The sequence below is a fragment of the Muscardinus avellanarius genome (genome assembly GCF_963383645.1).
Source record: "Muscardinus avellanarius genome assembly, chromosome: 7".
Lineage (NCBI taxonomy): Eukaryota > Metazoa > Chordata > Mammalia > Rodentia > Gliridae > Muscardinus > Muscardinus avellanarius.
The window spans coordinates 29203453-29225143 of record NC_137793.1 but is presented as its reverse complement, the minus strand read 5'-3'; the positions used below and the strand labels follow the sequence as shown (position 1 = coordinate 29225143).

The 21691-nt window shown below is 43.8% G+C and overlaps 1 protein-coding gene across 5 annotated transcripts in view; it reads left to right on the top strand.

The window, feature by feature from the left end:
* The window catches only part of PPP2R2B (protein phosphatase 2 regulatory subunit Bbeta), a gene marked incomplete at both ends in the record, with an annotated part of 520202 nt that overhangs the window by 444243 nt on the left and 54268 nt on the right, over positions 1 to 21691 (top strand). For all 5 annotated transcript variants that reach the window (XM_080698198.1, XM_080698199.1, XM_080698197.1 and 2 more), the window contains one exon: positions 12718 to 12895. In XM_080698198.1, the coding sequence (XP_080554324.1) occupies positions 12718 to 12895 (178 nt within the window). The remainder of the gene's footprint in view (positions 1 to 12717; positions 12896 to 21691) is intronic.

The following is a 21691-nucleotide window of genomic DNA, read 5'->3' as shown; positions in this document are numbered from 1 at the left end:
GTTCATGGACAGCCTCAGCTACTTAGAGAGGCCCTTTGCAACTCAGTGAGACCCTGTTTCAAAAAATCAAAGCTTAAAAAAAAAAATAGAACTGGGGGTGTGGTTCGGAGGTAGAATGCCCCTGGATTCCATCTCCAGTACCGCAAAAAAAAAAAAAGAAAAATAGTATATATCAAAATTTACCAATGCTTTAATCAAGAGCAGTTGAAAGGCAAAACAAAATAGTTTTTGCAATTAATCCTAACCAAACTAACCAAAAATTATGCCACTATCTCTACCTACCCTCCTCCTCCCCTAGCTATAAGTGTTAATTGAACTTTTCTTCTGCCTTAATATCTTAGGATGTTTCCCTTATTTCTTGTGGAATTACTCAATGTGGAAGCATCAAGGGAAATAACAGGAAAGACAATGAACAAGGAAACACATTGAGAAATAGTCATGTTGGCAGAAAATAAAAATGTCTGGGGAAAAATAAGCTAAAACTGGCAGAATTATTGGCTTCTGCATGGGCTGGTAATTAGATAGTGAGTCTAGCTTCTGAGGGAAAGATATTTTTCTTCTCTTCTCCAGAGGCAAGCTCAAAGCAGTCAAAGATGCTGAGAGCATGCATGAAATTCTTAGTCAGCCGTGAAGACCATCTTTCTGACCCATCGGATTTCAAATATATATAATAATTCACCAGCAGCTCTTTTAAGTTTTGAGTATTTCTTTGGCTGGCAATAGGAATAATCTTCATGTTTCTATGTATATACAAACATACACACAAGTATAGAGGTATGTAAATAGATATGTATATGTAAGGATTATATGTGTGTATTGGAATACTTTTTCATGCAAAATATCTGTAGAAACTAGAGTCTTATACCACCTGTGGTGGAAGCTGATTCCTGATTTCTTCTCTTCACCCTAGGCTCTATTCAAAAAAGGTTTTCTTAAGAGCTGGGTTTCTCAACTTCAAAATGGTTGTCTTTTGAGGTCACATTTTTGTTGTTGTTGTTGTTGTTGTTGTTGTTGTTGTTGCTAGGAAAGAGGGCCTGAGCATCACAGGGCACCTAGAAGCATTCCTGGATTCTACCCATTAATGCCAGTAACATCCCTGTGCTGTGGCACCAAATATATCTCCAGACAGATATTTTCCAAAGGCAATATTGCCCCTAGATTTAAAAGTTAGGACACTATGACCTTGCACTGGGGGATGTATTTTCAATACTCATCTGTTTCACAGTCTAAATTAGGGTCTCTATTTCTCTTTCTCCCTCTCTCTCTCTCTCTCTCTCTCTCTCTCTCTCTCCCTCTCTCTCAATAACATACATCTCTTTATAGCATCAGTGAGTTTATAAAAATATATTTTCCTTGAAACATAAATATCTTTTTTTCCTGTTAGACTTTAAATTCCACAATACAATCTGTTTTGTTTATTCCATACACGTACCCCCAGTGCAGTGATTGGCATTTAATAAGTGTATGTCAAATGAAAGAATAAAATTCTAAGATATTTAATAACCTAAAGAACAAAGCTTGACTTGGTCCAAAGGGGCTTTTCCTCTCTGGTTTATTTCAATCTATATGACAAAGCCAGTAAAAAAAAAAGAAGAAGAAGAAGAAGAAATTAGGGGCATATTGAGGCGGTTGAAGGGTGTGAGCAGGAAAATCTAAAAATGATATTATTTGGATAGGATTCCTTGGGGGTTCTGGCGAGGTGCTGTTGAGTGGCAGTTTCATTCTGGAAACAACAGCTCTGGTATGTCGCTGCGAGCTGGAGCCAACCTATCACTCCTGCATTCTGAACTCCGTCCACCGCTGACTGATCCATGGAGGAAACAAGTTTTTTGACCTGAGTGAGGCCTAATGCTCCCTCAGTTCCCTGGGGGAAATGCCCCAGAACCGAGAGAGCTGTAACTACAGAACACAAACCCTAGAAGCAACAGCACAAGAGGCTTTTAATTCTTCTTCTCATGTTTTTGTTAATGGAATTAAGATGCATATTTTTTAAAACGAAAAATGACTGGCATTCTTCCCACTGAAAAATAGAAAGTAATTTAATTTGTCAGTGGTTTATTTTACTTGACAGTCTTTGTACATACTCAATTTGGTTTGTTACACTGAATTACCCTTTAATAATGGGTGCACATAAAGCCAGGCTCTGCCCCCCCCCCAGCTCAGTTTGATAATTGGATGAACATTCACATTGTTCAAGGTTTTCATGACAGGGAAGACGGAAGCTATTTGGGAAACTTCTAACCAGGAGAGTTTTTGGCTTTTTTTTTTTTTTCTCTTCAATGAAGTTAATAGCTACCCTGTGACCAGTCTTTCCACTAGCCATTTTTTCTGAGCAATACTAAGTCCAGTAATTATGGCTGAATTCCCTGGGTGGATGGAAGGGAAGTTTAAACTTCATAGCCAATAGAAAAAGTCAGAAATCTCTATGCAGTTTCTCAGAATGACCTTTTTTTTTCTACCCTAAGAAGGAAATATAAGAATGTAAGGGCTGGAGCCAGGGTGCCAGAGTTCATTGCTAAGGAGTTCCACTCCTTGGCAATAGTATGACCTTGGGCAAGCTTTCTGACCTCTCTCTTGGGACCCACGTCTGTAAATTGAGAATGCTATTAGTACCTGCCTCATAAGGTCATGGTAAAGATTCCATAATATGATGTATGTAAAGAGCTTAGTAGAAACCTGGCATGAAGCAAGTTCTCCATAAGTGTCTCTTTTTAGATAGTAGGTATCAAGCCCTGAGATAAATTCTCTCAACAATGCTATCGAGAGTTGCTAGCGCTAATATTAGATAGGGACATGGATATTGAGAACTATTAAGTACCACTCCCAAGGCCACATGGCTGACAAATGGCACACCCAGGGTCCAAGCCCATGTCTGTCTGATTCCAAACATCCTCTTATACCATGCAACTTCAAATGTCGTGGTTATATACTTCCTAGAAGAGTTTTGGAAACCTATATACCTTCCTGGGATTTTTTTTAAGGAGACAACTAAGCCTTTCCACCCTAATGTTAAAAATCTGCAGAAGATGTGAGTTCGGGAGTGTTTTAAACATTGGCAATTTAAGCCGGGCGTGGTGGCGCACGCTTGTAATCCCCATGCTTGGGAGGCTGAGACAGGAGGATCGCACAGGTTCAAAGCCAGCCTCAGCTACTTAGTGAGGCTCTCGGCAACTTAGTGAGACCCTGTTTCCAAATAAAATATGAAATAGGGCTGGGAGTATAGCCCGGAGGTAGAAAGCCTCTGGGTTCTACCCCCAGTACCACAAAAAAATAAAAAATAAAAATAAAAAATAAACATTGGCAATTTAAAATAAAACTGTTTGTATCACCTTTTTTTACTGCAACCAATGGAATTTAAATGTCATTATAATTAGATGCCCACCAATACCCACTAAAAGAAGATATGAATACTTTCTTTATAAGTCAGAAACTTTATCATGCTCCTTTTTCTTCTTAAAGTATGTATTTTTACTGCACCTACCCCAAGCAAATGTTAAAAGCAAATGTTTATCATTTCTACAATAAATAAAGATATAGACAGAGAGATCCCCTCATGAATATATGACTGTTAGATTTAAAATTCTCTTATGGATTTGTTGTTATGGTTATTAGTAGAACACAGTTCTCCAAAATAGCATAAACAAATACTTTGAACTAACAGTGATCAAAAGTAAAATTTTTTAGCCTGTCATGGTGGCACACGCTTGTAATCCCCGCATTTGGGAGGCTGAGACAGGAGGATCACAGTTCTTGGACAGCCTCACCTACTTGGCCCCTTTGCAACTCAGAGAGACCCTGTTTCAAAATAAAGAGTAAAAAAAAATAGGGCTGGGGGTATGGCTCAGAGGTAGAATGTCCCTAGGTTCCGTCTCCAGTACCACACAAAAAAAAGAAAAAAGTAAAATTTTCATTAGAAATAATATAATAAGTGGGTCAGGAACATGGGGCCTTGATTAAAGGAATCACCCAAGTGTGTCTCTCCCAGAATTGTTTCTATCTTGCACAGTGTACCCTCCTGAGGTTCAGGATGGGTAAAAGTGTGCCCTTTATGTCTTTCTTTAGCAAAGGGGAGAAAGAGAACCTAGGCTTATGTGTATTTCCTAGAAGGATATGATTTTAGGCTGGAAAACATCAGGCAGTTAGGTGTGAGGAACTGTTTCCATTCAAACCGCTCTACATAATCTTTAGGAAGTCACTGTGTAGCCCAGGGGCACAGTGTGCTGACTGAAGATGGCTGATCCCTTCCACTGAGCTGTTGTGTGTTGGAATCGAGTCTTTACAGGGGGATCCAATGGCAAGATGACACAATCCTTGAAAATGAAGTCTGGGTCCTCTTTAACTTGTCCTTATCCCAAACCCCTGTGGTAACTGTTACCGTGGAGTCACCATAGCAATTGAAAGTCATGAATAGTAGTTGAAGGAAGCCCAGTGAACAGGTGAGGTAGCAAAATCAAAGTGAGGCTGGAGGCTGGGACTCGGAGCCATTCAGAACCATTCAGAACCTCGGAACGGGACAGCAACTCCACCCCGGCCCTCCCCCGGCTGTCAAACCTGGGGTCCCAGAGCACCAGGGTCACACCAAGGATAATGCAGACACTTAGGACTTCGCTGTTCATCAAACAGCCTTGGTCTCCCCTTCCTAAAAGGACTGGTTATAAGGAGAGTAGGTAGGAAGCTGTGTGCTGTTGGTCTCCCCACAGCTGCTCAAGGATAACCTGTGTGCTGACTCACGGGCTCATGGTACATGCTCAATAAAGGTTTATTGAAGGCTTTATCTGGGTGAGTGTGTGGCCAAAGCATTCCTTCTGTGCTTCCTAATTGATGACATGAAACCCATCTAGCCCATAACTTTAAACATATCCAGTGAATCTAAAGACAAGCTCAATTATTTGGGGAGGTGGGCAGGAAACACCTAGTAAACACCAACAAGGAGATGAGAAGAAACGTAGATATACATTGGTAACAATTCTTTTCAGAAAGCCCCATTTGTTGCTTATATTGGTTTGTTCTTAACCGAGGCCCTTAACCAAGGCCCCTTACGCAAGGCTAATCAAAGATTCGATTACGCAAGGCTTGTCTGTTCAACTCAATGAAATGTGATTCAGGGTTTCCAAACAGTTGCTGTTGTATCCCCAGCCCCTAGAACATGTTTGATTTGGAGGAGAGACTTAATAGATGTTTGCTGAGTGAATAGTAAACCACCAGACCCACCCCCGAAAACACAGCATCAGGTACCAGCACACACACTTGGCTCCCCCATAACCTCTGTACCCGGCCTCTCTGACTCAGAGCACAGGTCCTTCTCCTACCCAACCTATTTCTGCCTAATGGGCTCCCACCCACCCTTCCAGCCCTGCCTACCCCAGCAGTCCTCTCTTTTATGAGGTCTGCCTCAACCTCCCCAGGCCTGCCCAAGGCCCCTTTGGTTGATGCTGCCTGGGAAGTGCCTACAAGATCTACCATGGTGTCCCCAGGCCCTCCACTGAGATGCTTGCTTCCTGCCACGCTCCTTAGCATCTGAACATGCTTTCCCCAGACTCAGAATACACAGCGGCTACAGGCTTAGAATCCACATGAAGCAGTGACCGACCAGAGCACATGCTTGGCCACAAATGACTTAACCTTCCTGTGCCCCGGCTTCCTCGTCTGTGCAGCAGGTATCATAACATGCAGCAACCGAATTCACTGGCGCATTAAGTGTTTAAAACATGCTAGGTCGCCAGTGACATAAGAGGAGAGAGCGGAGGGCGTGCCACCTGAGGCGGGTGGCACGGAAGGCCTCTCCTAGGTGATGCTTGAAATGAAGTCTGAATGAAGTGCAGGAGGGAGCCACGTGCTCCCCAGGAAGAGCACCCTAGGAGGATGGCAGCTCAGCTGTCTCTCTGCACACCTTATTGCGGGCTGCTGTCGTGAGCCCTGGGAGCTACTCAGCCGATATTCTCACGTGATGCTGGGTGTCCTGTGGTGTGTGTCCTTAAGACAGGAGGATGCGGGTCCACAGCCAGCCTCAGCTACTTAGTGAAACCCTCCACAACTTATTGAGACCTTGTTTCAAAAAAATAAAGAATCAAAAATCGGGCTGGAGTGGAGATAGAATGCCCCTGGGTTCAACCCCCAGCACCACAAAAAGAAAAAAGAAAACAAAAAAGAAAGCTGCCTCGAAAGAGGCTGAGCTGGAACTGAACCGAGGCCAGGTGGAGCCCGAGGGCCCTAAAGCAGCACCTCTGCATTCCAGCAGAGTGGAACCGCCTGCGCCTTAATTGCCCACACTGGCTGCCCTGCAGGGCTCAGGCAGGATGATCGGAGCTGCACTCAGCAGGCCCAGCCTGTTCCAGGCTGTCTGGTTCTGCTTCTGTCACGTGACCAAAAAGGGGCTCTGGACCTGTGCAGAATGGCTCAGACAGATGCCTGCGGCTGCAGAAGCCTTGAGTGGGAGGCAGAACCCTAGGTTGCACGAGCAACCCCTGTGGGTGACCACACAGGAAAAACTTCACCTCCTGGAGCTCGACCTCTCCATCTGTATACCACAGGAACTGTCCCAGGCTACATGTTTTCCATTTTTCCTTATACACAGAAATAGTGATTTAAGGTGGATGTGATGGCGCGTGCTTGTAATCCTAGTACTTGGGAGGCTAAGACAGGAGGATTACAGGTTTGCGGCCAGCCTCAGCAATTTGGGAGGCCCTCTGCAACTTAGTGAGACCCTGTTTCAAAATAAAAGAATAAAATATGGTTGAGTGTGTGGCTTAGAGGTAGAATGCCCCTGGGTTCCATCCCCAGTACTCCCCCCCCCAAAAAAATAGTGGCTTAAGCAAAATATTATTGAAAATCCAGGCATATAGTACTAAGAATAATGAAGGGGGTGAGGCCCAGACACCATGACCTCCCACTGTGTGCCCCAGACACACACAGGTGTTGATGATGGTAGTGACGGCAACAATGTTGAGGTCCAGGGTGGTGACGATGATGGCGGTGATATCGATGATAACATTGACAGTGATAGTGGCCCAGGAAGAGGCTCTGTGCCTGATGTTCCCCAACTCAGCATCCCAGAGACACAGCCCTGTTTCTTTCCAGGGCCCTGGGCTAAACCAGTTGCTGTTGTCTAACGGCAGCTGAGTGTGCTCATTCAGGAGCCAAGTCGCTGGGATTCAGACCCAGCTCATCAACTCGCTCTCTGTGTGGCATTGGACAGGAGCTCTCCCTACAGCTCCCCTGGAAAGTGGGGCAAACAGGGCTCTCCCTGTGGGCGGCCGCGGGGTGGGCAGGTGCAGTGGGGCTCTGAACAGCAGCCACATACCCAGTGAGAAGGCCTCAGCAGCTTTGCAGAGAAAGCCCTAAGATCGCCCCGGGCCTCACACAGGGAAGCGTGTCCAGCTCTTCCCTCTGCCTGAGCCCAAAAGAGCAGATGGGCACACGGTCTTAACATGCTTTCCTCATCTGTCCTTCTTGAACTACCGAACTTCTCTTTGTGTACACCACGTCTTTCTTTCTTTCTTTCTATTTTAATTTGGTGGGTTGTAAGTTCTACATCATATTGGGATATAGTGTCGGATGCGTGTCCGTAGTTCCTGGGGCCCTCCCCACCGCGTCTCTCCCCTTTTCTCCCTCTCCCCATGCATGTCTCCGATGTTGAAATTGGTGGTTGTGTATACATTGAGCATTATTTCTACTATTACACTCTTTATGATTTCATCTCCCATCCCTGATCCCCCTTGGTCCCTCCCCTGGAGCCTCTCATCTATCTGATGCTGCCCTTATCTCCAAATATCTTTCTAGTCTTTCTTCTTGTAAAAGAAATCACCAGGTAGTGGACAAGGCTTTACCCGGACACAGGAATGATGTTTGAAAACTGTGATACCTGGCGCTCTTCCAGTCCCCCTACACACACACACACACACACACACACACACACACACACACACCTGCCTTATCTGAGCAAAACATCAGAGGCCCTGTCCCCTGACACCTTCCCGGAGCCCTTCCCCATTACGCAGTACATCATGGAATATGACAGCCTGAATTAGCGGGCGGGCCCGTCACATCAGGCCGCGGCTCGAGGCTGGCAGGCCCCTGTGTAATGCCTCTGATCCTGGCTGTCACGCCCCCTTCCCCGTCGCCACGGCCGCAGGAAAGCGCTGCAGATGATGTACAGTCGTGAGGCAGGCGCGGGAAGTCTCGCAGATTCTATTTCTTCGGAGGCCCTGGGGAGCCTGCTTTGAGCTCCGGTGTCCGGGGTCAGAGGGGAGCAGTGGCTCTCACAGGCTCCAGGTGGGGAGTCTTTTGTAACAAACTACAAAACCATGGCACATGGCTCTGAGAGTGCACAGCACACGTGCCCTGTTCAAAGCCTGAAAACTTACAGCACCTGATGGAGGTTTCTTAAGCAGAGCACTGCTCTGACTAACACTATCATAATTACTGTCAATGATGCTATTTATTCCATAAATTCCCCTAGCAATTTACTCAGGTCGCTCGCAGAGCCTCTGTCGCCTTCTGACTTATATTTCAGCGGGTGAAAAACAGAGGGAAGAAAAATGGCTTTGTGGCAGGTGGAGCCTAAGCTCAAACCCTATCTGTGCCTCTTATAGCTGGGCAGCCCTGGGCGGTCACTTGGCTTCTCCGTACCCAAGTTCTCTCTATGAGACAGTACTTTATACTAATACTTCTTTCACAGAGTTGTTGAAAGAATTACCCAAGATTGTGTATGAAGAATGCCCGACACAGCATAAATGCCCATAAATGTTTCAGAGCAGCGTTCCTTACGACAAAATCACTTTTTTCAGCACAACACCTCGATTTAGGCATGCCCTTCAATGGTGTGGCTTAGTGTCCACCTTCTTTTTATTTTTTATTTTTTGGTGGAACCCAGGGGCATTCGACCTCCAAGCTACACCCCCAGACCTATTGGTTAGTGTTTTTTGTGTGTGTGTGGTACTGGGGGTTCCTGGAAGCCCTTCTACCTCTGGGCTACACTCTCAGACCTATTTTATACTCTTTTTTAAAATTTGGAAACAGGGTCTCTTAAGCCAGCATGACTGGCTTCGAACCTGCGCGATCCTCCTGTCTCCACCTCCCAAGCGCGGGGATTGCAAGCGTGCGCCACCACGCCCGGCTGTATTTTTAGTTTTGAAACAGGGTCTCACTGAGTTGCAGAGGGCCTCACTAAGTAGCTGAGGCTATCCACAAACCACAGTCCTCCAGTCTCCACCTCCCAAATGCTGGGATTACAAGTATGCGCCACCATGCCCGGCTTCACCTTCTTTTTTAAACTCCTTTAAAATATCTACCTCGCTGGACGTGGCACTTGGGAGGCTGAGACAGGAAGATCACACAGGTTCAAAGCCGGCCTCATCTTCTTAGACTCTCAGCAACTTAGTGAGACCCTGTTTCTAAATAAAATATAAAAAATAGGTCTGGGAGTATAGCCTGGAGGTAGAAAAGCCCCTGGGTTCCAAACCCCAAGTACAATAAATAAATAAATAAATAAATAAATAAATAAATAAATAAAATCTCTAGCTCGCCAGTCCTCCAGCTTGGTCTCCACTCTCTCTACCACGATTCGATCAGAACCTGAACTTGGTCATGTCACAGTCACCACAAGTCCTCTCCTCGCTTCCCATTTCTCTTTAGATAGTGGCAGAACTTTGTGTATTTATTTTTGGGGAATTTTTTTTGTTTTTTGTTCTTGTTTTGTTTTGTGTGTGTGCTAGCGTGCGTGTGTGCGTGTGTGTGTGTGTGTGTGTGTGTGTGTGTGTGTGAGCGCTAGGGATTGAACTCAGGGGTGTTCTACCTCCAAGCTATGCCCCACTCTCAGCCCTTTTTAATTTTTTGTTTTGTTATCAAGGGATCTTGCTCAGTTAGTGCACACCGGCCTCAAACATGCGATCCTCCTGTCTCAGCCTCCCAAGTCCTGGGATGGCAAACGTGTGCCGCCAACCTCCGCTTGTAAAAGTTCTTTCTTGCAGCTTACCTCGGTCTACCCTGTCACCTCCTCTCTCACGATAGCTTCTGTCCCTCTCAACATCTGAATCACTTGGTCCTCTACTCCTGCCTGGCTCTCCCTGGCCGCAGGGCCTTTGCACAGGCCACTCCTCTGATGGCGCACTCCTCCCTCCAGGATGGCCTGGTTAAGCCCCTACTCATCCTTGGCATCCCACCCATTCATACCTTCTCATGAAAGACTCTCTAGATCTCCTAGTCAGGCCAATTCCCTTTGGGCACCATATTCTCTTTTGGGGACACTTACCCATTTTATCATGACATGATTCCACTCGAGTCTCTCCCCTCCGTGGTGGCAAGCCCTGTGACTTGTGCCTCACCAGTTAAGTCCCGGGTCTTTACAAAGTGCTCAGTGAATGTTGCTGAAATTGTTGATGGGAGGGTGCATCAGAGGGCAGACATCTCCGGTCCCCACAGCCACCCTCAAGACAACGAGGGCAGGGCACCGCAGCTGCTGTCTTCACGTCGTCTACCCAGAGCTCAGAGGAGCAGAACAGTTGCCCTTGGTCCCAAAGCCTATCGGTCTGGGGTGAATCTGTGCTCAGAACCCGGGTGTTGCAGACCCTGCTCTCCCAGGCTTAAACTACGGAACCGTCGTCCACTGCAGAAGTGTGGACAGGGACCACAGGCGCCCCCACCCTCATCACAGCCACCTCCAGTTTCTGTGGATCCAGCCTCACCGCTGTGCAGCCTCCTGTTTCTTCTGGATCACTTATCTAGTGGAGAAACTCCCTCAGACGCCAGCCAGTCCCTCGAGACGGAGCTGAGGATGGAGAGCTCGGTCTTCTTGAAGGTTGCACTGCTGAGGGGACTGCACTTCCCAGCATCCAACCTGTGTTCAGCTTCCGCTGTTTCTCCTCACCTCCTGGCTTGAAGCCCATCCAGAAATTGCAGTCCGAATCTCCACTGCTTTCAAGTTAGCCAGGGCTCAGTTGCAAGAGATGATAGCTTGAAGAAAAGACCAAAAAAAAAAAAAAAAAAACAGATTTTGGTCCTTTATTTTCTTGTTTCTATTCAAAGACTACACATAGGTTATATATTTTGGTTTGGTTTTATTGGGGGGGTGAGTTTTTTGTCTGTTCCCTCTTTTGTGTGTGTGTGTGGTTTGTGTGTTGTATCTATTGTGTGTTTATGTACATTTTTGTCATTTCCTCTTGTGTGTGTGTGTGGTTCGTGTGTGTTTTATGTGCATTTCTAGCCTGTCCTTACTCTCTTTTTTAGAAGCCAATTCACCTACAAATCAAAGAATCAAGAGGGTGATATGTCTTTGTTCCTATTTTCTAGCCAGAGATGGGTCTGTGGGAAACTATTTTAGCTGCCTGGTTCCCTGGCTCACATTTCCTGACATTTGCTCTCACTCGGTCATCAGCAAATGCTTACTGAGCACCTTTTATATGTCAGTAAGGTAATCATATAACTTATGGTCCAAACTGAGACAGTTCTGAACTTGAAAATGAAAACTCCCTGATTGATATCCCAAGAGAACAGGTGTAAACCAAGCTTCTCCCAGACCAACACGAATGTTGGGTACCCTACACATTCATGTCTGCATGGGGGATACTTGAGCCTCGGGTGATGATGAATTTTTCTGAAATGCCCGTAAAGATTGAAGACAAAGCAAAGCAGAAAGGTCTATGTCTCCAAAACTGTAAGATGAAAAAAAGAAGAAATTTTGAGATTAAAGTTGAAGGAGAACAGGGCATGGTGGCACACACTTGTAATCCCAGTACTCGGGAGGCTGAGAGAAGAAGAACTTAGATAGTGAGGTCCCCTGCAACTTAGTGAGACCTTGTTTCAAAATCAGGAATAAGCCGGGCGTGGTGGCACACGCTTGTAATCCCCGCGCTTGGGAGGCAGAGACAGGAGGATCGTGCAGGTTCGAAGCCAGCCGCGCACGCTGGCTTAGGAGACCCTGTTTCCAAATTTAAAAAAAAAAATGTAAAAATAGGTCTGGGAGTGTAACCCGAAGGTAGAAGGGCTTCCGGGAACCCCAGTACCACCAAAAAAAAAAAAAAAAATCAGGAATAAAAAATAGGGCTGAGGGTGTAGCTTGGAAGTAGAATCTCCCTGAGTCCAAATCCCCAGTTTAAAAAAACTAATAATAATTTTTTTGTGTGTGTGGTACTGGGGTTCCTGGAAGCCCTTCTGCTTCTGGGCTACACTCCCAGACCTATTTTTTATATTTTTTATTTGGAAACAGGGTCTCTTAAGCCAGCGCAGCTGGCTTCGAACCAGCGCAATCCTCCTGTCTCTGCCTCCCAAGCGTGGGGATTACAAGCGTGCGCCACCACTCCCAGCCTCAATCCCCAGTTTTTTAATAATAAAATATTATTATTATTATTATTATTATTATTATTATTAGAGTTGAAGGAGATAGTTCTAAAATTTTTCTGTAATTTTCTTTCTCAAATGATTGTGTTAAAATAAAATAAAAGTGGAGCAACAGATCTGGAAAGAAATATCCCCATAGTGGAATCCCACTTCCCCTGAGATGAAGCCACCTGGAGGCACCTCAAAAAGAGTATGGAATTTATAAAAGATGGAATTTCCCATCAGGGCCAAATGATAGTGATACTTTTGAGAAATAAGCACAGAAAAATGGACCAGAGAGAGCAGGAACCAAGGCAGTCTCTCTAACTTTGAGCTCTTTCATGCGGCTGTGATTTTGCATGTTGTAATAAAGGACGTAAATGTGATTTGTCTCTCTGCATCCAGGTGCCTGTCCTGAGACCCATGGACCTGATGGTGGAGGCCACGCCGCGAAGAGTCTTTGCCAATGCCCACACATATCACATCAACTCCATATCAGTCAACAGCGACTATGAGACCTACATGTCTGCTGATGACCTGAGGATTAACCTATGGAACTTTGAAATAACCAATCAAAGTTTTAGTATCCTTTCCTTGCAGCCAATAAAAATCAATTGGCCTAAATCAAGAGTAAGCAGGTATGAGTGGGCTTGGGGGAGGGGAGAGAGCTGTATAGGAAAGAACAATAGCTGCTGTGATGCCTGGACCTTGAGAAGAATGTGTCCCTTTTAAAAACACACTGGCATAATGTTTAAAAACATTACAGGCATGGTGGCACATGCCGGTAATCCCAGTACCTGGGAGACTGAAACAGGAGGATTGCAGGTTTGAGACCTCAGCGACTTAGTGTGACCCTATTTCAAAATAAATAATAAAATAAAGCTGCTGGTATAGCTTGGAGGTTGAATATCCATGGGTTCGGTCCCCAGTACCAAAAATCTTTTTGTTGTTTTAAATACATTTGTTTGCCGGGCGTGGTGGCGCACGCTGGTAACCTCCGCACTTGAGAGGCTGAGACAGGAGGATCGCACAGGTCCGAAGCCAGCCTCAGCTACTTAGTGAGGCTCTCAGCAACTTAATGAGACCCTGTTTCCAAATAAAATATAAAAAATATGTCTGGGTGTATAGCCCAGAGGTAGGAAGCCTCTGGGTTCTACTCCCAGTAACACAATAAATAAATAAATAAATAAATAAATAAATAAATAAATAAATAAAATATATTTGTTTTGAATACATTTAAATACATTTCATCCTTACAATAGAGTTAGGAAAATTAGGAATTACAAGTAGCAGGCCAGGCCTAGCTTTGGGTTAGAACTCTCAACTGATTCCTTCATGCAATGACATTTGTATGTCATAAATTAAAATCAGATGTAACTTTAACAACAGTAAGACCTTGAAGTTCACTTAGGATTTCTTCCTCTGTTAAAAGGTTCATAAATAATCTGTGTCCATAACATGGACCACAGGTATACATGAGATGGTTTCTGTTGTATCATACTGAAAGTAATATGAAAGTAATAGTGGCTACCATCTGTTGGGTTCCAAGCACTTGCACTAGGAACTTTCAGCATATTGTCTCATTTTAACCTCTCTATGGAAATTTAATATGCACAGAAAAATGTGCATGTTATAACTATTCAATTTGATGGCATTTCACAGATCAAATACATCTGTAACCAGAAAAAAAAATCTACCGAGGGTCTTTAAGCCTTTGAGCCCACATCATACCTCCTTACTATTTCTACCCTTCAAGGGTATATTTGATATAAAAACCTTGTAATTTATTTGTTGTGTGTTTCTGGGGATTGGACTTAGGGTAAGTCTACCTCTAAGCTATACCTCAGCCATATTTTTATTTTTATTTTGAAACAGGGTTTTGCTAAGTTGATGGGACTCTCACTACTTTACTTGCTGAGGCTGTCCTCGAACCTGCAGTCTTCCTGTTTCAGCCTACCAAGTACTGGGATTACATGCAGGTGCTACCACACCCGGCAACCCTGTAATTTATTATTGTCTCCCACTTCACTGAAATTTAGAAAAGTCAAAAGAATTCCTGTATGAATGTGTGAGACTGTATTTTCATCCCACTACCTTTGCCCTGTATTTAATGATAAAACTTGGCCATTTACTGAGTACCTATCATGTGTGCTCCATCCCTCCAGAAACCTGATTCTTCACTCTAATTCCCAACTCAGTTTTCACCAGTCAGCCAAGCAACTAGCCTACAAACCAATATGATTTTTTCTCTTGCACTTTCCAGCTTCCCCTTCTCCCAACCCAATCTATGAGCCCTGCCAATGCTTCCTCTAACATTTATCTCAAAGCAACTCAGGTCTCTGAATCCTGCCCCCATCCCCCCTCACTGGCATGAACCACTGTTGCCTCTCACCTGTGTGGCTGCAACATTTTTTCTCTCTGGTCTCCTTTCCTGCTTTCCTGCAAAACACATGCCCCAGGTATCTGCCAGAGCAGACCTTTCAACACACTTTTCATCTGTCCTTCTTCCCATGCTAAAAACACTCCAATGCCTTCCTGTTGAACTTATATCTAAGCTAAGCTATTTATCTGGGCCTATAAAGTTCTGCACCATCCAGGCCCTGAGTCCCTCTTTGATACCTGTCACACCACTCTTTTCTAGTTCAGTCTGCTTCAGCCAACCAACTGCTTCTCTGCTTCTAGTTAAACCTTGTGCTTTCTTTCTTCCTATTGCTCCCTCTTCCTGGAATACTCTGCCCCAGAGGTCACGAGGCTAATGTCAGGCCCCCGTCTAATGTCATCTCCAGAGACACTTCTCCCCCTCACTCCCTAGTAGCCACCAATAACTCTCAGTCTCTCTTATCTTCATGGTACTTATAATTATTTTAAATGTTTGATATGTGTTTTTAGTTTCCCCGCATTAGAACGTAAATTCTGTGAGAACAGAGAATTGTTAGGATCCGTTCCTACATTCCGATGCATGAAGTACTTTGTGTTTAGAAAGTTGGTTCCATGTGTCAAGTCAGGAGTAGAAGGAGGTCAGTGGGGAGGGGGGTACCCAGTAAATAGCCATTCATGACATCTAACCAAGAAACTTAACTTAAAACTTATAGTAAATCTCTGAATATTCTGATATAAAAATAGATCCCATAATGGCTCAAATGCACAATTATAGTACTTGTCTAGGACAAGAGAGCCTGAGCTTTTCAATCAAAGATTCAGAGCCTTGGGTCTCTTCCATCTTGTATCTCCCCCCTCTCCAGGGTCACCAAGCTTATCTATAGCAGGACAGCAAAGGGGGAGGTTATGGAGGACTGCCCAGGGGAGATGCCTGTGAGCCAGGCCCTAAATAAGCCCTCATTCCATTAGCTAGAACATAGCCACGTGATGCTTCTTACTGCAGGATAGAGACCTCTTACTGCTAGGCAGGCTGAAAAAAAAATATTCTAGCTGTGTGTCCATGATGAAAAAAAGACCTTATTTTGTTATATATCTAGTCTCCCCCACAGAGAACGCCCAGTAATCCCCAAAGACTTTTTAGGGAAGTCATCTTTAATCAGATACTGGAGCTTATGAGACAGATTTGGAGACACTGAAGACTGACCATCAGGACTACGCTCGGCATCTTTTGTTGATCACACAACAGACGCGACACACTGTCTGGGGCCAGGAGAACCTGCCTACGGATTTTGCCTGCAGTGCAGCTGCTAATAGATGGCCGTGGGTGGTGATTCCCTTCCCCTCTTTACATCTATTCCAAGAGCCAGGAACCTGCTCAGGCTCGGCTGGCTGTCAGGCTGAGCTTCTGCTCTCCCCAGTCTAAGTGACATGTTTTCTGAATTTCGCCTTAAGGCCTTCAAGGGGGAGGGAAGTTTCTTTAGGCATTTGGGGAGACAGATGCCTTGGGGAGAATGCAAAGGGGAAATATTAATAGTGCAGTTTAGGTTATACTCTGCAGATGTGTGACAGCTTGCCAGATGCCGGCATACAAATGAGACCGTGCTGTTCACCCTTAAAGCAGCCATATGTAAAATAATCATTGTCATCATGAGGATGATGATAACTGATATCTATATACCTCTTTTCAACCAGAATGCCCTAAGCACTAAGAGTGTACAAACTGGGACCCTTTGGCTTCTTGTCACTGAAGTGTAGCCACCTCTGGGGTAAAGGCGGCCATTTTTCAGAAAAACGCCATCCACCAGGCATGACTTAAATCACGTGTTGTTTAGAACCTCCTTCTGTTATACCTCTTATCCACCAAGGAGGTGGAAGAAATATGGCTTGGGAAAGAATAATGTAAGTTTTCCAAAACACAGTGTAGATATCACTGAGGTGGCAGATAAGATGGTTCTGAGCCATATATAGACGTTTTGTTTTTATAATTGTAAATTTATTATAATGAATATTAGAAAATACAATTTTATATGTCATTTCTATGGGTTCATAGATACTGAATAACTCATTTAAGTTACAAAGTAAGTGTATAGAAAGGATTAAGTTAACAGCAAGACAAGTGATCTGAAGATATGGTTAGAAAAGGTCATGACCTCCAGGGACCGGCACTTAGAGTAACATCAGCATCATGGTCGAGAACGCAGGCTTTAGAGTCCAGTCAGCACAGTCTTATCCCTCAGCTCTACTACTTTCTGACTGTGTAAATTTTCACATGTTTCTCAATTTATCCCAGCTCCTATTCCTCTATTTCACCATCTGTAGAGAAGAGTTCTACCAAGAAGACTATGCTAGTTACAAATATAAACACTCTCTCTCTCTCTCTCTCTCTCTCTCTCTCTCTCTCTCTCTCTCTCTCTCTCTCTTTCTCTCTCTCTTCAGAAATAACTTGCAAGTAAATGGTCAATAAACAGGGACTAATACAATTCTGATTGTTCTTGGAAGGACAACAAAGCCAGAAGAGGCAAGTGTTAGACTACTGGAGTCTATTCTGTTGAATTCGTTATCTGGGTCAGCTCATTTCTAGACTCTTCCTTTGGCTCTACAATTGGGTAATCTGCAAGATGTTGCTTTTTTATGCCCTAGTTACCAGATATTTTTAGAATCTCTGAGGTCCAATGCCTTGTGTTTAGCACCAGATCAGAGCAAAACATTACTAAATCTTATGACACCTCTTCATGAATCCTCTCCTTCAATCTATAGCCAACTGGTCCCTGTCATGTGTAACAGGTCCTGGCTTAAAGTGGGTAAACTTTGATATTAATGCATCAGGACCATCAAAATCCATTTCAGGGTTAGTATTTTTCTAGGACAAGAGGCAGCCTTAGATTTTCAGTAAATGAACATTGCTCTTAAAATGTTTTTTGTTTTTATTATGAAAACTATGGTATCTTTTGAGCTCTTTTTCTTAGGGCTAAGAATGAGTTGACCTAGATTCTTACCTGACCCAACATGGAACTTATTAAATAGACCCAAATCAAGTAAAAATACAAGCGCAGCCCTCAGTAGCTGTTCACTGAGCACCTATTTCGTGATAGGCACTGCATTAAACCTAAGGATACAAAAGTGAAAAGAAACAAATTTTCTGCTTTCAGAATGACGTTCATCAGTAAATCACACTAATGAGTATACAATTATAAACATACATTCTGTGAGGGAAGGGAATATAGTTCTATGAATGCGTTTTTAGTAGAATAGATTTTTTTGTTCTTATATTGGTGCATTATAGTCTCACATCATAAGGTAAATCATGTTGACAATGACATACATGCACACATTCTTAGTGCCCTATGAATGCGTTTATAAAAAGAGAGAAACTAATTTAGACTGAAGAACAAAGGAGGCATTGCCAAGGAACTGGTTGTTGAGTTGTGATATGAAAGAGGAAGCATATGAGCTAACTGAGCAAAGAGATGTGTCCAGTATGTACAAAGGTCCTGAGACAGAATGAAACATCACAAATTAGAGGAGCTCTAAGAAGGTCACCATCCCTGGATCCCAGAAAGCACAGGGGAGCATGATGTAAGCAAGACTGGAAGGGCAGCAGAAATCATGTCTTGTCAAAGTTCATTCGATGGGTATGAGGCAGGTTTATCTGAAGGGAATCAACTGGGCTTCAGGAATCCTTCAGTTTTGATCTTGGTCTTAGCAGCCCTGTGTAGCAACTTCATTTGTCCATGCAGCTGAGGTCCTTTGGGAGTTGATACACTTACTGAGGGATTGCAAAGTCTCAACCCCTGGTTTCCTACTTGTAGCACTCCTTAGTACCATGGACAGCTGCCTTCCTTTTAATAAGTAAGATTCTGCCAAGCAGGTTGTAGGGGGAACCTGTGGGCCTGGAATAATTTTCTCTCCTTAGTTGCTTTAGTGGCTTTCATCCTGTCAGGGGATCAAATGCACAAGTCAGTTCCATGGTGGGCATTTAATGTAAAATAAGAGCATCCCTCTACTAACAGGTTCAGCCCCTTAACCTGTGTGCCAGAGCGGCCCCTCCTTCCCTTACTAAGAGCAGCCTTGGTGGGCTTTCCCAGGCTGGCACCTTTCTGATGTGGTTGATGACCCTCACCAGCCCTTGGGGTCTCTGACTGGGCTTCTCCTCCCAGAGGAGAAGTCCCTTTGGGCCTCATTATTGTCAGGAGCAAGGACAAGAGTCCAACTACGCAGACTTCTCTTGGGTTCCTTGAACTTCAGAGCATAGCTTTGTAGTTTTGTTGTAGACTCTGGATTCAGTCACCAGATTTGAATCCAGCTTCATCTTTTATGATCTATATAACCTTGACAAGTTACTTACTGTCTCTCTAACCCTCAATTTCCTCAACCATTAATAGAGATACTAATAGACAATCTGTCTTATAAAGTTACTGTGGGGATTAGGGAGCTAATCTATAAAGTATTAAGCAGAACACTTGGCTCAGTCGATGGTAGCAGTTCTAATATGAAGCATTTCTGGAGCCCACTTTTCTTCCTACCATGTTGCTTGGATACTGTTCTCTCCTAAGAAAACCACAGGTTAAATAATTCACACTATATAGACCTGGTAACTTGCTCCATCAAACTTCTTTGGTTTTCTGCATTTAAAAAAACTAGAGAAGGCAGCCAGACGTGGTGGCACACGCTTGTAATCCCCGCGCTTGGGAGGCTGAGACAGAAGGATCACACAGGTTCTAAGCCAGCCTCAGCTACTTAGTGAGGCTCTCAGCAACTTAGTGAGACCCTGTTTCCAAATAAAATATAAAATAGGTCTGAGAATATAGCCTGAAGGTAGAAAGCCCCTGGGTTCTACCCCCAGTACCACCCAAAAAAAAAAAAAAACTAGAGAAGGCTGCTAAGCTAAAAGAATAAAGTAAAAAACACAAAAATTTTCTGAGCACTTAGTACAGGTGACATGAAGAATAAAAATCCATCTCTGAAATCATGGCCCCATAATTTGGAGGATATTCAGATTTCAGCCAGAGAAGCAGAACCAGGAGAGGTCTGTGTATATAAAGAAAGAGAAAGAAAGGAAGATAAGGATAGAGCGGTTGACTTATGGCCTTGAGGTTGTGTGGCTGGCCAAGTAAATCCCAAGTCTGTAGGGCAGAATTTCAGAAAAGTAATGGCCACCAGTAACAGTTGGTACGGAAGATTTAGGGGGAAAGAAGAGCAATTATAGGCTCAGTAGCCGTCAAGCAAAGCCTGAACCTTCTATTAAATGCTTTCCAACTAATTAAGTCAGGCTAACCCTGAAGAATCTCTCTTTTGATCAACTTAGAGTCAATTAAATAGAGTCTTTAATCACGTCTACAAAATCCCTTCATGGTAGGACCTAGATAAGTATTTGGTTGATGACTAGGAGGTGTATGTTGTAAAATGACCACTTCCTCCCCTTCATCCTCTACCTCTCCAGAGAGAATATCTCTTGTAACCTGACCAACCCTGAAAGAATAGTAGAAAGGGAATGCCAAGGAACACAGCTGAGTCTAACCAAGTTACCATGCCACAAAGCTATCAAAGCAAATGTAAAGACAGAAGGACACATACATGGCCAGGCGTGGTGGCGCACACTTGTAATCCCCGCGCTTGGGAGGCAGAGACAGGAGGATCACGCAGATTCAAAGCCAGCCACGCACGCTGGTTTAGGAGACCCTGTTTCCAAATAAAAATGTAAAAATAGGTCTGGGAGTGGAGCCCGGAGGTAGAAGGGCTTCCAGGAACCTCAGTACCACCAAAAAAAAAAAGGACACATACATGTAACGATACTATGGAAGATGATTCTAACAATTTTTTTTTTTGAGACTGTATCAGGTAGAAGGTAAGTTACACATACCATCTCCTGGAGTTTTCTTCCTCTTTTATGCATGAGTTAACAAGGGCAAAATCACTTGAGATTATATAACTGGTTGCAAATTGGAGATTAAAATTTAGGCCTCTCTTACTCCAAATTCCAGTTAAATTCATAGCATAGTATTTCAAATTATTCAAGTACATAATATATAGTAAATGCTCCCAGAGAGGTACACTCAGAACTGGACACACAGGACAGGAAAGAGCCTCAAAGAAGAGCTGATGCTTCACATTGAAAGGAACAGATGAGCAGCCTTTGAATTGGAATTTTTCTAATGATGGAATTTCAGGCTCTCTGTACTACATAAGTAGGAAATAATTTATGGTTATGGGGCTTTTAAGGGCTCCCCCAGTCACAAAGGTGTCAAAGTCTTGTCAAACTCACCACATGATAATATGGCATCATGTGTCTTCGTCAGTCCCTTCAGATGGAAACTAGAAGCTGGCAAACACTCCATTAATAGTCATACATTAGCTTTTTTAATACTTTTCTTTGGTGCATTGTAATTATACATCATATTATGGTACAGAATGATAGAAACATAAATTATGTCGGGCATGGTGGCGCATGCTTGTAATCCCAGTGCTTGGGAGGCTGAGACAGAAGGATCACGCAGATTCAAATCCTGCTTCAGCTACTGAGTGAGGCTCTCAGCAACTTAGTGAGACCCTGTTTCCGAATAAAATATAAAATAGCTCTGGGAGTATAGCCTGGATGTAGAAAGACCCTGGTTTCCATCTCCAGTACCAAAAAAAAAAAAAAAAAGCAGAACCATAACTGTATGTTGGCATTTTAGAAGCCCATAAGAGAGGAATATTCCTTGGACATCTCTCCTGAGATCCTGTGTTTTATGAAGCAACATATCCCTTCTGCTGATAAAATCTGGGCACTCTGTAATCATTACTTAATATCTAAAGAATAAATCCAGACCTTTGAAAAGAAGAAGATCTCAAAGCAACTCAAGTAAACTAAAAGGGAATCCAACCTAACATGTTCAGTGCTCAAGACCAAGATGGGAGTATTTACCACCTTCAGAACTGGCAGATTGAAGTGGGATGTGAGAAGCCTTAGCAGCTGCTTTTGAACAGGGTGGCTTTACCCTGGAAACATAGCTTCTGCCTG